The 13,340-nt window shown below is 48.2% G+C and overlaps 1 protein-coding gene across 1 annotated transcript in view; it reads left to right on the top strand.

Moving 5' to 3' along the window:
* hcn4l (hyperpolarization activated cyclic nucleotide-gated potassium channel 4l) overlaps positions 1–12,154 on the top strand; it is a 36,056-nt gene extending 23,902 nt beyond the window's left edge. Inside the window, exons 5-8 of the mRNA XM_031564683.1 lie at positions 906–1,052; positions 1,400–1,640; positions 4,886–5,050; positions 10,013–12,154. Of these exons, the coding sequence (XP_031420543.1) occupies positions 906–1,052; positions 1,400–1,640; positions 4,886–5,050; positions 10,013–11,673 (2,214 nt within the window). The 3' untranslated portion in view covers positions 11,674–12,154. The remainder of the gene's footprint in view (positions 1–905; positions 1,053–1,399; positions 1,641–4,885; positions 5,051–10,012) is intronic.
* Positions 12,155–13,340: the final 1,186 nt, after the last annotated feature.

Genomic DNA, 13,340 nt, shown 5'->3' with positions numbered 1-13,340 from the left:
GGTTGGTTAGGTGTGATGTCTATAAGTTGGTTAGGTGTGATGTGATGTTTATGGGTTGGTTAGGTGTGATGTGATGTTTATGGGTTGGTTAGGTGTGATGTTTATGGGTTGGTTAGGTGTGATGTCTATAAGTTGGTTAGGTGTGATGTGATGTTTATGGGTTGGTTAGGTGTGATGTTTATGGGTTGGTTAGGTGTGATGTCTATGGGTTGGTTAGGTGTGATGTCTATGGGTTGGTTAGGTGTGATGTGATGTTTATGGGTTGGTTAGGTGTGATGTGATGTTTATGGGTTGGTTAGGTGTGATGTGATGTCTGTGGGTTGGTTAGGTGTGATGTTTATGGGTTGGTTAGGTGTGATGTGATGTCTATGGGTTGGTTAGGTGTGATGTCTATGGGTTGGTTAGATGTGATATCTCTGGGTTGGTTAGGTGTGATGTGATGTTTATGGGTTGGTTAGGTGTGATGTGATGTTTATGGGTTGGTTAGGTGTGATGTGATGTTTATGGGTTGGTTAGGTGTGGTGTGATGTTTATGGGTTGGTTAGGTGTGATGTGATGTTTATGGGTTGGTTAGGTGTGATGTGATGTTTATGGGTTGGTTAGGTGTGATGTATATGCTGTGATGAGTGAGACGTTTTCAATAACCTGGATCACAATGAAAGGCCTAACCTTGAAAACAAGCCCTGACCTTGAAAACAAGTATCCTAATGACCCCCTCTTTAGCCAAACCCTTGACAATGAGTATCCTGGCGATTCCATCTGTAGCCTAACCTTGTAAATGAGTATCAATAAGTACATATTTCCTGTTGTAACGGAGAAACACAGAATCTCTCATTCCCACTCACTCTGTCCTCTCTACAGAAACCTATCTGCATTAGTCTAACACGCTTTTCCTCCTCTTTCAGTACAAACAGGTGGAGCAGTACATGTCCTTCCACAAGCTTCCAGCGGACATGCGTCAGCGGATCCACGACTACTACGAGCACCGCTACCAGGGCAAGATGTTTGATGAGGAGAGCATTCTGGGAGAGCTGAATGAACCGCTCAGAGAGGCAGGCCATCTCCTCTTCCTTTCAGTCCTTGACCTCAGCATTCAGTACCCCTAGAGTGCAGTCTAAGAACGTATCATTGATTGATTGACCTCAGCATTCTGTAGTCCAGAGTGTTTGCTTTGAGTACAGTCTTAAGGAACATTGTTGGCAGTAACTAAGAATAGGTACGGAGGCTTAGCCTGAATGTTTTGTGCTCCATATTGTTTGAACATGGTTGATAAAATTCTTCTCTCTCTCTTCCTTCCCTCGCTTTCTCTCTTTCTAACTCTCTCTCCCTCCCTCTCTTTCCCCTTTCCCTCTCTCCCTTTCTATCCATCCCCTCCCACTCTATCTCTCTCTCCTCACAGGAGATAATTAGTTTTAACTGTCGAAAGCTGGTAGCCACCATGCCCTTGTTTGCCAACGCGGACCCCAACTTCGTGACCTCCATGCTCACCAAGCTGCGGTTCGAGGTGTTCCAGCCGGGCGACTACATCATCAAGGAGGGCACCGTGGGCAAGAAGATGTACTTCATCCAACACGGCGTGCTCAGCGTGCTGACCAAGGGCAGCAAGGAGACCAAGATCTCAGATGGCTCCTACTTTGGAGGTAAGGTCAGGTGTGTGTTTGTCTGTGTGTGAGTGGTCTGTGTGTGTGTGTGTGTGTGTGTGTGTGTGTGTGTGTGTGTGTGTGTGTGTGTGTCTGTGTGTGTGTGTGTGTCTGTGTGTGTGTGTGTGAATGTGTGTTAATGTGTGTCTGTGTATGAGTTTGTGGGTTTGTGTGAGAGTGTATGTGAGAGAGGAGAAGATCAGATTCAAAGCAAAACAAGGACTGTTATGTGTGTTATTGAAGCGTTTTGATGATGTTTCATTCAGTCAAATCTGTTGGTTGGGAATAGTGGCAGCAGCAGATGGTTGTGTTTGTCTGTGCTGAGCCCATCCAACTGCTGGGCCGCATTGTAGTCCGACTGAAGCGAATCGTAATGCATATCATCGAATCGTAATGCATATCATCGAATCGTAATCCATTTCGTCGAATCGTAATGCATATCTCCTTCCCGCAAACATTTCTTGATCTATCAAAACGTCTATCTGTCACGTTTTGTGCTTTAAGTGTTTTGGTTATGTGAGCTGCGTTAACTGTTGCTTTTGCATTGCCCTTAAAGCATATCCTGTTGGGCTGCCACTACTCTTATGAATACAAATTATATGATCAAACTATTTGCTTATTTTCAGTTGTTAAACTCATCCTTTTGCACAATTATTGCATTTACAATTTCATTTGTTTGATCAACTGTCAAACAGCTGGCCTACAGTCTGTGGTTAGTCAGTGTTTACTATGGGAATAGTGAAGATGCTGCTGATTGGACATGTAAAGCATCTAAGAGAGAGAGAGAGAGAGAGAGAGAGAGAGAAAGAGAAAGAGAGGGAGGGAGAGAGAGAGAAGGAGGGAGAGAGAGAGGGAGAAAGAGAGAGAAAGAGAGGGAGGGAGAGAAAGGGAGGGAGGAAGGGAGAGAGAGAGAGGGAGGGAGAGATAGAGAGAGAGAGAAAGAGGGAGGGAGGGAGAGATAGAGAGAGGGAGGGAGAGAGAGAGAGAAAGGGAGGGAGGAAGAGAAAGAGAGAGAGAGAGGCTGGTGTGTAGTGGGAGACAGAGAGCACCACTCATAGCGTGATGGTTAGGGTAAGGGCTGATAAGACCACTCATAGCGTGATGGTTAGGGTAAGGGCGGATAAGACCACTCATAGTGTGATGGTTAGGGTAAGGGCGGATAAGACCACTCATAGTGTGATGGTGGGCGGATAAGACCACTCATAGCGTGATGGTTAGGGTAAGATGTGTGTGTGTAGGGTAAGACCACTCATAGTGTGATGGTTAGGGTAAGATGTGTGTGTGTAGGGTAAGACCACTCATAGTGTGATGGTTAGGGTAAGATGTGTGTGTGTAGGGTAAGACCACTCATAGTGTGATGGTTAGGGTAAGATGTGTGTGTGTAGGGTAAGATCACTCATAGTGTGATGGTTAGGGTAAGGGCTGATAAGACCACTCATAGTGTGATGGTGGGTTAATAAGACCACTGCGACAGAGAGGACACTCAGAGAGATTCTGTGGTTTTAGGAAACAGTTGTTATTCAGAGTACTATTACAGCCTATCCAATCTCTCTCATTCCCAGACTGATGAACATGATTGTCATCTAAATGCTGTAGAGGTGTAGGGGCACAGATATAACATGACAGTGTGGGGGTCAGTGTTGGGTTATTACACGTCAGCCAACCTTTCTTCTGCCTCTGTGTGAGAGAAATAAATGACCATGTCAGCATCTCTTTCTCCCCACCCACCCATCCTCTTTCTATCTCTCTTTCTTTCTTTAGTTCTCTGTCATCCTCCCCTTCTCCTCTCTCTCTCTCTCCCTCTCTCTCTCTCTCTGTCATTCTCTCCCTCCTTGCGCTGAAGTGCTGAATCTGCTCACACACACAGAGTGACCTTGAGTGACCTTGAGTGACCTTGAGTGACCTTGAGGGATAGAGCCAGTAAACGCTGCATGCTTTAACTCTGTTTGTCTCAGTAACGCATTGCCACTTGCCTGTGTGTCCCCCCCCCCCCTGAGCTCCCCGCTCCTGGTAGCGTGCTTGTGTCCCCCCCCCTGAGCGCCCCACTCCTTGTAGTGTGCTTGTGACCCCCCCTGAGCGCCCCGCTCCTGGTAGCGTGCTTGTGTCCCCCCTGAGCGCCCCCTCCTGGTGAATGCAGGCATCCCTCTGCATGTGCCCCTCAAAGCACTCCTCTAGATCTCCCTCCCCTGGCACAGGAGGTGGTGCAGCCACAGCACCGCAGTTAGGATTAATTACCATTTCCTGTATGGAATGCCAGTGAAACACTACATACCACCATCCCACCTCTCCCAAAACCACACAGCACAGCAGGGTGGGGGTGGGGTATTATGTTTTGGTGTGATGTAGCTCTGGAGCACGGTGTGTTGCATGTCTGATTTGAAAAGCTCTGCTAGCTGTCTAATGGAGCCTGATTCAGCTGTCTATCTAGGCAGATTAGGGCGGGGTGAAGCACTAAGCTATGAAAGTAACATTCACGGGACTCTGCAGGATTAGAGACCTGAAGTTTCATGTTTAACAGTGAGGCTTTGCTGGGGTCATTCCCAGAGCTGCAGATGCATGACTCCCGCTGTATCTGATGAGGGTTTAGCACAGTGGTGTAACAGACTGTAATGAAGCACTTTGGGCTAGAGTGTGGTACTCACTGCAGAGAGGCATGCCAGACCTCCTTTAAGTTGTGTGGAGCAAAGCATTGTGGTCCAAACACCAGTGTTACTGGTTAAATAAAAAGCCAATCAGACCGTACTCACAGACACTATGGGCTCAAGAGATTTAGCCACGCTAACACTGTCACACAAGAGATTTAGCCACGCTAACACTGTCACACGAGAGATTTAGCCACGCTAACACTGTCACACGAGAGATTTAGCCAGGCTAACACTGTCACACGAGAGATTTAGCCATGCTAACACTGTCACACGAGAGATTTAGCCACGCTAACACTGTCACACGAGAGATTTAGCCACGCTAACACTGTCACACGAGAGATTTAGCCACGCTAACACTGTCACACGAGAGATTTAGCCACGCTAACACTGTCACACGAGAGCCCTAGTAGTGATGGGAGTAGAATTCCTCTCTCTAGTGTTTATCAGGTGCATGATCTCAGCAGCAGTCCCCTCTCCTGCTCAGTGTACTGCCCTGTCAGGAGTAGTGGTGTGTAGCCTGGTGCTGTATGTGTTTGTGTGTGTGTTTGTGTGTGTGCTGTCGTCATCCCGAGTGTGACCCACTGCTTGTTTGCCCTGCAGAGATCTGCCTGCTGACTCGAGGCAGGAGGACGGCGAGTGTCCGGGCTGAGACCTACTGCCGCCTCTACTCGCTCTCAGTCGACCACTTCAACGAGGTGCTGGAGGAGTACCCCATGATGAGGAGGGCCTTCGAGACCGTGGCCCTGGATCGCCTGGACCGGATAGGTGAGTAAGAGTTGAAATCATGGACCATGGAACCGGTAGGGCCAGTACTGCCTCCCTTATAACGTCTCTGATAGGGTCAGTGCTGCTTATAACGTCTCTAATAGGATCAGTACTGCCTCCCTAATAACGCCTCTATTAGGGTCAGTGCTGCTTATAACGTCTCTAATAGGGTCAGTACTGCTTATAACGTCTCTAATTCCCCTTTTCCACCAAAGCCGGGCCGGTGCTGGTTCCGGGCTGGTTCCGGGCTGGTGCTTAAGCGGTTCGGTGCTGGTTCTTATCTAAGAACCAGCTCGATTTTCCACCGACCGAGAGCCAGAGTAGGGCTAGCTACGTCTTTAAATCACGTCATACGCCTCTGTTGTCCTAGCTAAACATTTTGGAATGTTGTGACAGGTTACTAGTTATTCACGAGTGGTTTTATTCCTGGGAGAACGCAAACAAATTTCGATAAAACTTCTATTATGTTTCATTTTTAATACCATGTAGTACCAAACGAGCTTAAGTTAATGTTCTGTTTACTTGGCAACGGGTTTTCTATATTTCTCCACGTAGATCAAACGAGTGACAATGCAGTTCATGACGGGAGTTGACTATTCAATTCAATTCAAAAGAAGCTTTATTGGCATGACCATAACGTTGTAGACTAGTATTGCCAACGCATTTGGGTTGGATATATAAAAGTGATTACATAAACAATACATATATAAGTGATTACATAAACAATACATATATAAGTGATTACATAAACAATACATATATCTTTACACAAGTAGACTAGCTACTACCTACTTACCAGTTGCCACAACAGCTGTAACAGTAGGCTACCTCACGACAGCTAGCAGCTAATGCTAGTTAGCTAGCTGCTACACGAATTTGCTTAGTCAACAGCTAATCTTAGGTGTGACATCACACAACCAAAACAAGATAGATTGAAAGAGTTACTGTATACGATGCAGACAACACATTTTGATGGATGAAAGCTTTCTTTATTTTTTTTAATTAGTTTGTTACTTGGTCTGTTGTCCTTTTGAACCCCGCCATCTCCAACTCTCCCCCTATTTCCTCATATATTGTTGCTTTCCTTACTGCCTCCCCAAGTTTGTCTTGCATTTCTGTTGATGACAAAATCGCTATCAATGTTTTTATTTCATCGGTGATCCACTGCTGGATGGATTTTTCATTTATGTTTTCACCGTTTTCCCTCATCCTCTTGGTTGACGGTTTCTGGTGTGGTAGCTCCGCCCATAACCTCGGGACGAACCCGACGTCACCGGTTCTTGTTTCTGGCCCACCTAAAAGCTGGTGCTGACTTCGAACCTGTTTTTTGGAACCGGAGCCAGCTTTTTTTGTGTGGAAAACGGAAGAACTGGTTCCAGAGTTGGAACCAGCCCGGAACCAGCACCGGCCCGGCTTTGGTGGAAAAGGGGTATAATAGGGTCAGTACTGCTTATAACGTCTCTAATAGGGTCAGTACTGCTTATAACCTCTCTACTAGGGTCAGTGCTGCTTATAACGTCTCTAGTCTCTAATAGGGTCAGTGCTGCTTATAACGTCTCTAATAGGGTCAGTACTGCGTATAACGTCTCTAATAGGGTCAGTACTGCTTATAACCTCTCTAGTCTCTAATAGGGTCAGTATTGCCTCCCTTATAACGTCTCTAATAGAGTCAGTACTGCTTATAACGTCTCTATTAGGGTCAGTACTGCTTATAACGTCTCTAATGGGGTCAGTACTGCTTATAACGTCTCTAGTCTCTAATAGGGTCAGTACTGCTTATAATGTCTCTAATATGGTCAGTACTGCTTATAACGTCTCTAGTCTCTAATAGGGTCAGTACTGCTTATAATGTCTCTAATATGGTCAGTACTGCCTCCCTTATAACGTCTCTAATAGGGTCAGTGCTGCTTATAACGTCTCTAATGGGGTCAGTACTGCTTATAACGTCTCTAATAGGGTCAGTACTGCTTATAACGTCTCCATTAGGGTCAGTGCTGCTTATAACCTCTCTAGTCTCTAATATGGTCAGTACTGCCTCCCTTATAACGTCTCTAATAGGGTCAGTACTGCTTATAACGTCTCTAGTCTCTAATAGGGTCAGTACTGCTTATAACCTCTCTAGTCTCTAATAGGGTCAGTACTGCTTATAACCTCTCTAGTCTCTAATAGGGTCAGTACTGCTTATAATGTCTCTAGTCTCTAATATGGTCAGTACTGCTTATAACGTCTCTAATAGGGTCAGTACTGCTTATAACGTCTCTAATAGGGTCAGTGCTGCTTATAACGTCTCTAATAGGCTCAGTACTGCTTATAACGTCTCCATTAGGGTCAGTGCTGCTTATAACGTCTCTAATAGGCTCAGTACTGCTTATAACGTCTCCATTAGGGTCAGTGCTGCTTATAACCTCTCTAGTCTCTAATAGGGTCAGTACTGCTTATAACGTCTCTAGTCTCTTATAGGGTCAGTACTGCTTATAAGGTCTCTAATATGGTCAGTACTGCTTATAACGTCTCTAATAGGGTCAGTGCTGCTTATAACCTCTCTAATAGGGCCCTACCTACTTCTGAACATCAAAACATTTGAATTCATCGTAGCCACATGTGTCACACGCTGCTTCCTTTTGTCAGAGTATGGGAACAGACAGAAAGAGGAGAGAACGGATTTGATCCATTTCTTTATGGATGTCAGCCAATCAGATCCATTTCTTTATGGATGTCAGCCAATCAGTTTGTTCTACTTCTGTAAGACAAGCGCAATAAAGGCCTAGCTCGGCCGAAACACATTTAGCTGGTGTTGAACAATAAACGATTTCAAAGATTCCTCTCGTAGTACCATTGCTTTTGGTCCAACAGTTTGGTCTGGCTGTAGGGTATTACTTTAGTTAAAAATGGAGTAGGTTTTAACAACCTAACTACCGAGACTTAAACACGTTTCCCAGGTCCTTTTCATCTGAAAAGGTTTAAAAAGGCAGCATTTAATTGCTCTAACGGTAAAATTATCCTCCATGGGTGTCACCTCACTGACCCCCTAACTGGTTTTTAGTCTCACAAAAAGATAAATGGTCATTAAAACGCCTAACCATTAAAAACCACGGTCTGCCACTGATTGCAGCATGGTCGTATAATTGTGGCCCGACAGATTATAAATGCGCTTCACAGTCCATGGTTGAAATGGTGGCTCTGATTGATAGATAGATAGATGGATAGATAGATGGATACTTTATTAATCCAGAGGGAAATTTAGGTCATCCAGTAGTTTATACACATATACACTTATACACCTCACCGACATACATACATAAATCACATATACATACACATAGGGAGAACATATATACATACACATAGGGAGAACATTTTCACACAGAGTGTTTCCAGATACAGGAAAAGGGTCTGACCCTATTGTAATGTGCAATGATTTTGACAGTGTCGGTGTCCAGGAGGAAAGTGATCTTGTGCTGCTGGTGTGGATAGTGCAAAAAATATGTTCTTGTGCTTGTGAGGATGGGTAGTGCAAGATAGTGGTCTTGTGCTTGTGTGTGTGTGTGTGTGTGTGTGTTATGAAAGTGCAAAGAGCAAAGTGATAGTAGTGCAGAATATGTAAGGATGGGCGAGTCTGAATCAAAACCGTGGCCCTGGATCGGTTGAAATGGTGGCTCTAATCGATAGAGTATGCAAGTCCATTGTGGAAATGGTGGCTCTGATAGAGAGAGATAGGTGAGTCTGAATCAAAACCTGAGCCTGAAGGTCAGGCAAGGCTGCCCTGGTGCTCTGTGCTCTTGTGGTGGGGTGTAGGAGGTGTGTGTGTGTGTGTGCGTGTGTGTGTGTGTGTGCATGTGTGTGTGTGTGTGTGTGTGTGCGCGTGTGAGATGGGCTGGTGGGGTTTTCAACACGCAGTGTGTGTGTGTGTGTGTGAGGGAGAGTGCTGTACTAGTGGGTGTAGGACACACAGTGTGTGTGTGTGTGTGTGTGTAAGAGAGATGGAGTGCTGGGCTGGTGGGGTTTACGACACACAGTGTGTGTGTGTGTGTGTGTGTGTGTGTGTGTGTGTTAATGTGTGTGTGTGTTTGTGTGTCACGACTAACTCAAAGATAAAAATATGAGTCACAAACAAACAGACGGATGGAAGTTCTCATGGCTGTGTCAGGACAAGGGCATGTCTGATGCAGCCACCCAGAAGCTGAATAATGCAAGTTCTCATGGCTGTGTCAGGACAAGGGCATGTCTGATGTGGCCACCCCAGGAGCTGAATAATTCATGTGGCAATAGCAGCCAATTTGCGCCATTTCAGACATGTTAACCAATGCAGAGTATTCAAAGAACAGTTGTGCATTCTCGAGTGAGTAGGCGCGTTGACCCATATGGGTATGGAACCTCCTGTTTTATGGACTGCTTAAGAATAGGATTACGCCCTGCAGCGTGGGCTCTGGTACTGTTGCATGGACTTAACAAACCCACGCTTTGGCCATTTACTGCCACCTGCTGGGGTTTCCTGTCCTTCTCGCTCCTGCCATTTGGATTTTTCCTCTAATCCAACAAGAGATGAGGCTCTCCTTTAAACGCACTGTGTTAGTTCCACCAAGAGATGAGTTCCCCTTTAAACTCACTGTGTTAGTTCCAACAAGAGATGAGGCTCCCCTTTAAACTCACTGTGTTAGTTCCACCAAGAGATGAGTTCCCCTTTAAACTCACTGTGTTAGTTCCACCAAGAGATGAGTTCCCCTTTAAACTCACTGTGTTAGTTCCACCAAGAGATGAGGCTTTTCTTTAAACTCACTGTGTTAGTTCCACCAAGAGATAAGGCTCCCCTTTAAACTCACTAGGGGTTGGTGTACGTGTAATGTGCTGTAGTGTACGTGTAAGGGGATGTAGTGTACGTGTAAGATGGTGTAGTGTATGTGTAAGATGATGTAGTGTAAGGTAATGTGATGATGACTGAGATGAGTTTCCTTTGCCTTGTAGGAAAGAAGAGCTCTGTCCTGCAGCACAAAGTCCAGTGTGATCTGAACTCAGGAGTGCTGAACTATCAGGAGAACGAGATCATCCAGCAGATCGTGCAGCACGACCGGGACATGGCTCACTGCGCCCACCTCGTCCCCACCAACACCAGCAGCCTCCGCGGCCGTGACCCCGCACACACTCCCGTCATCTGGGCCCCCCTCATCCAGGCTCCGCTGCAGGCTGCCGCGGCGACCACGTCGGTGGGCATCGCCCTCACCCGCCACCCCCACCTCCCCCACACCCTCTTCCGCCCCCCCGCGGCCCGCCTGGGCTCACTCAAGGGGCGCCCCGGCCAGGCCAGGAGGTTCCCGTCCGGGGCGTCGTCGCTGGCTGCAGCCGCCCCGGGCCCGTCTCAGTTCTCCTCGGGGGTGGAGACGCCCATCCTGGATTCGCTCAGGGCCAAGCGTGCCTCCTCAGCATCCCTCTTCTCCGGCTTCCAGTCCCCCCCCCGCTCCTTCCTGTCGTCCGCCACCACCTCCACCACCACCTGCACCACCACTACCGTCACCTTACCATCGCGGTCCAAGGGGGCCGCCGCCGCATCGTTTCCCCAAAGGCAGCCGTCCCCCGTCTGCGTGTCCACCAGCTCCAGCTCTGCCCAGCTGCACTCCCCCCCGCCGCACATGGCCCCCACCCTGCCCCTCTCTCAGGAGTCCTTCTCCACCGTGCCGCTACCAGGCTTCTTCCAGCAGGGGGCGCCAGCAGCAGCAGCAGCAGCCGCAGGGAGGGGCCCGTTTGCTGCTGCGGGCTCCAGCCTCGCCCCGTTAATCGCCAGCTCCATCAACCCCATCCTGAGCCAGCTGCAGGCCTCCCAGGCCAAGCCGGCTCTGGCCAGGCCCAGCCAGGAGCTCATCCGGCTGGGCAGGACCTCCAGCAACCAGCCCTTTGCCCTCTATTCCACCTCTAGGTCCCCCACCGCATCCCGGAACCTTCTGGAGCAGCCGGTGTCCCTGTCGCCCCCGTCCAGCACGCCTGCACGGCAGGCAGGGCATCAGGTGGTGGTTACGCCGGTCCTAATGCCTGAGTCCTCGGCGCTCGCCTCTTTGGCTCAGTACGGCTCCCGGACCGCTTCACCTTCGGACACGTCGCCCGTGCCCAGCCCCCTGCTGCAGAGCCCCCTACTGGAGAAGCGCTGGCAGCACAGCCCTGGCCCCAGCCCTGGTCCCGGTCAGGCCTCCTGTGCCTCCGGCGCCCCGGCCTCCCCGGGCTTGCTTACCGCCACACACACCCTCTTTCCCCTGCAGACGCCGAGCCTGCAGAGGGAGGTGGCCGAGTGTGTGGTGGACCTTTCCCTGCAGGACGTGAGCACCATCACCGCCTCGCACACCCCGCCGCCACGGCTCAAGGAGGGGTCAAAGGTGACGGTGTTGGTGTCACCAGAGACGTGCTCTCCGCACACGGAGCTAAAGACGTGTTTCTCCGCGCGCACCTCCCCCTCGCTCGGCAGCAGACCCTTCTGCACCATACCGGGTCCCGTCACCCTGTCCAGACAGACTTCTCCTGCGCCACTTAGCCCCAGACTCTTGCAGGGGGGGTCACCCACAGCCCCCCCTCGAGACGGCTCGGCCCCTGGGATGCCGGGGGGGGTCCCATCTCACCCCAAACTGCCCTCAAATTTGTGAGGTGACACACTGGAACTGGCTTTGACTATTTTTCCCCATCATTCAGCACCATGACAACAGTTACCATGTAACCACACAGAAATACTCTGCTCTCATCCACACAGGCAGTCACAGACGATCACAGTCATTCAACACCAAACACACACTGGCATTTGGCCTTCATGACATCATCTCCATTCACTCCATCTTTTCTAAACCAAAACTATCGAAAGCTTTTTTTTTGTTTCAGCCAAATAAATTTAATATCAACAAGGAAAACTCTCAAATAATAAGAAAAGAAATCTAATAATAGCAGCCACATGCCTCTGGCTGTGTCTCTGAGGCTACATCCTGAACTTCGACCTTCGACCTTCGTCTTCCCAGCTTTTCTTACAGCCACTTTACCAATACTGCTGGCTGAGGATGGTGTGACTGTGAGTGAGTGTGTGTATGTGTGTGTGTGTGAGTATATGTGTGTGTGTGTGTGTGTGTGTGTGTGTGTGTGTGTGTGTGTGTGTGTGTGTGTGTGTGTGTGTGTGTGTGTGTGTGTGTGTGTGTGTGTGTGTGTGAGTATATGAGTGTGTGTGTTTGTGTGTGTGTGTGTGTATGTGTGTGGTCATGAGTACCGTAGGTTCACATGAGTGAGGGTGATCTCCCCCTAAAATACAAACATGAGTGGGTTTCTACTGGTGTTTGCATCCTTCCAGAAACAGGCAAAGACTACTGCCTCAAAAACAGGCAAAGACTACTGCCTATTTTAAAAACAGGCAAAGACTACTGCCTATTTTAAAAACAGGCAAAGACTACTGCCTCAAAAACGGGCAAAGACTACTGCCTATTTTAAAAACAGGCAAAGACTACTGCCTGATACAACTTCAGGCATTAGATCACACACACACACACACACACACACACACACACACACACACACTAACAAGTATAGACAAACACACACACACACACACACACACACAGACACTTACACACACAGTCACACTCACACTCAGCAACCCAATTACCCAAACCATGGCTGATCTTTCCTCTAAGGCCTAGGCCTTGACCCCATGCACAGGGAAGCGAGCTTGTTGACAGAGGGGTAGTGTTTGGTATCTATGGTACAGGGAAGCGAGCTTGTTGACAGAGGGGTAGTGTTTGGTATCTATGGTACAGGGAAGCGAGCTTGTTGACAGAGGGATAGGGTTTGGTGTTTGGTATCTATGGTACAGGGAAGCGAGCTTGTTGACAGAGGGGTAGTGTTTGGTATCTATGGTACAGAAAAGCAAGCTTGTTGACAGAGGGATAGTGTTTGGTATCTATGGTACAGGGAAACAAGCTTGTTGACAGAGGGGTCGAGTCAGTATCTATGGCCTTTCCTTTTTTAACTCGACTGGGTTAGGGTTAGTCTAATCCTTTTTTAACTCGACTGCCTTAGAGCCCCAAAATGAGGAGCAGACACTTCACTTCCACCACAAACCAGATCAAATAAAGAATGTATCGCAATCGTTTTGTATGAGCTTCGTATGTGTACCCGTGCAGTACTTAAGCAATAAACTGTGTGTCTGAGTGTTTGCTTTTGCACATGGACAGTTTTTGTACTGCAGAGCACAGCCTTCTGCCTCTCAAAGGAACAGGAGGAGGTTGTCAATAGTAACGATGCACTAACACATCACCATTTTTAAAAGTATGTC

This window comes from Clupea harengus, chromosome 3 (assembly GCF_900700415.2).
Source record: "Clupea harengus chromosome 3, Ch_v2.0.2, whole genome shotgun sequence".
Taxonomy (NCBI): domain Eukaryota; kingdom Metazoa; phylum Chordata; class Actinopteri; order Clupeiformes; family Clupeidae; genus Clupea; species Clupea harengus.
Note: the sequence above shows the minus strand (reverse complement) of the source record. Positions and strands in the feature narration are given on the sequence as shown.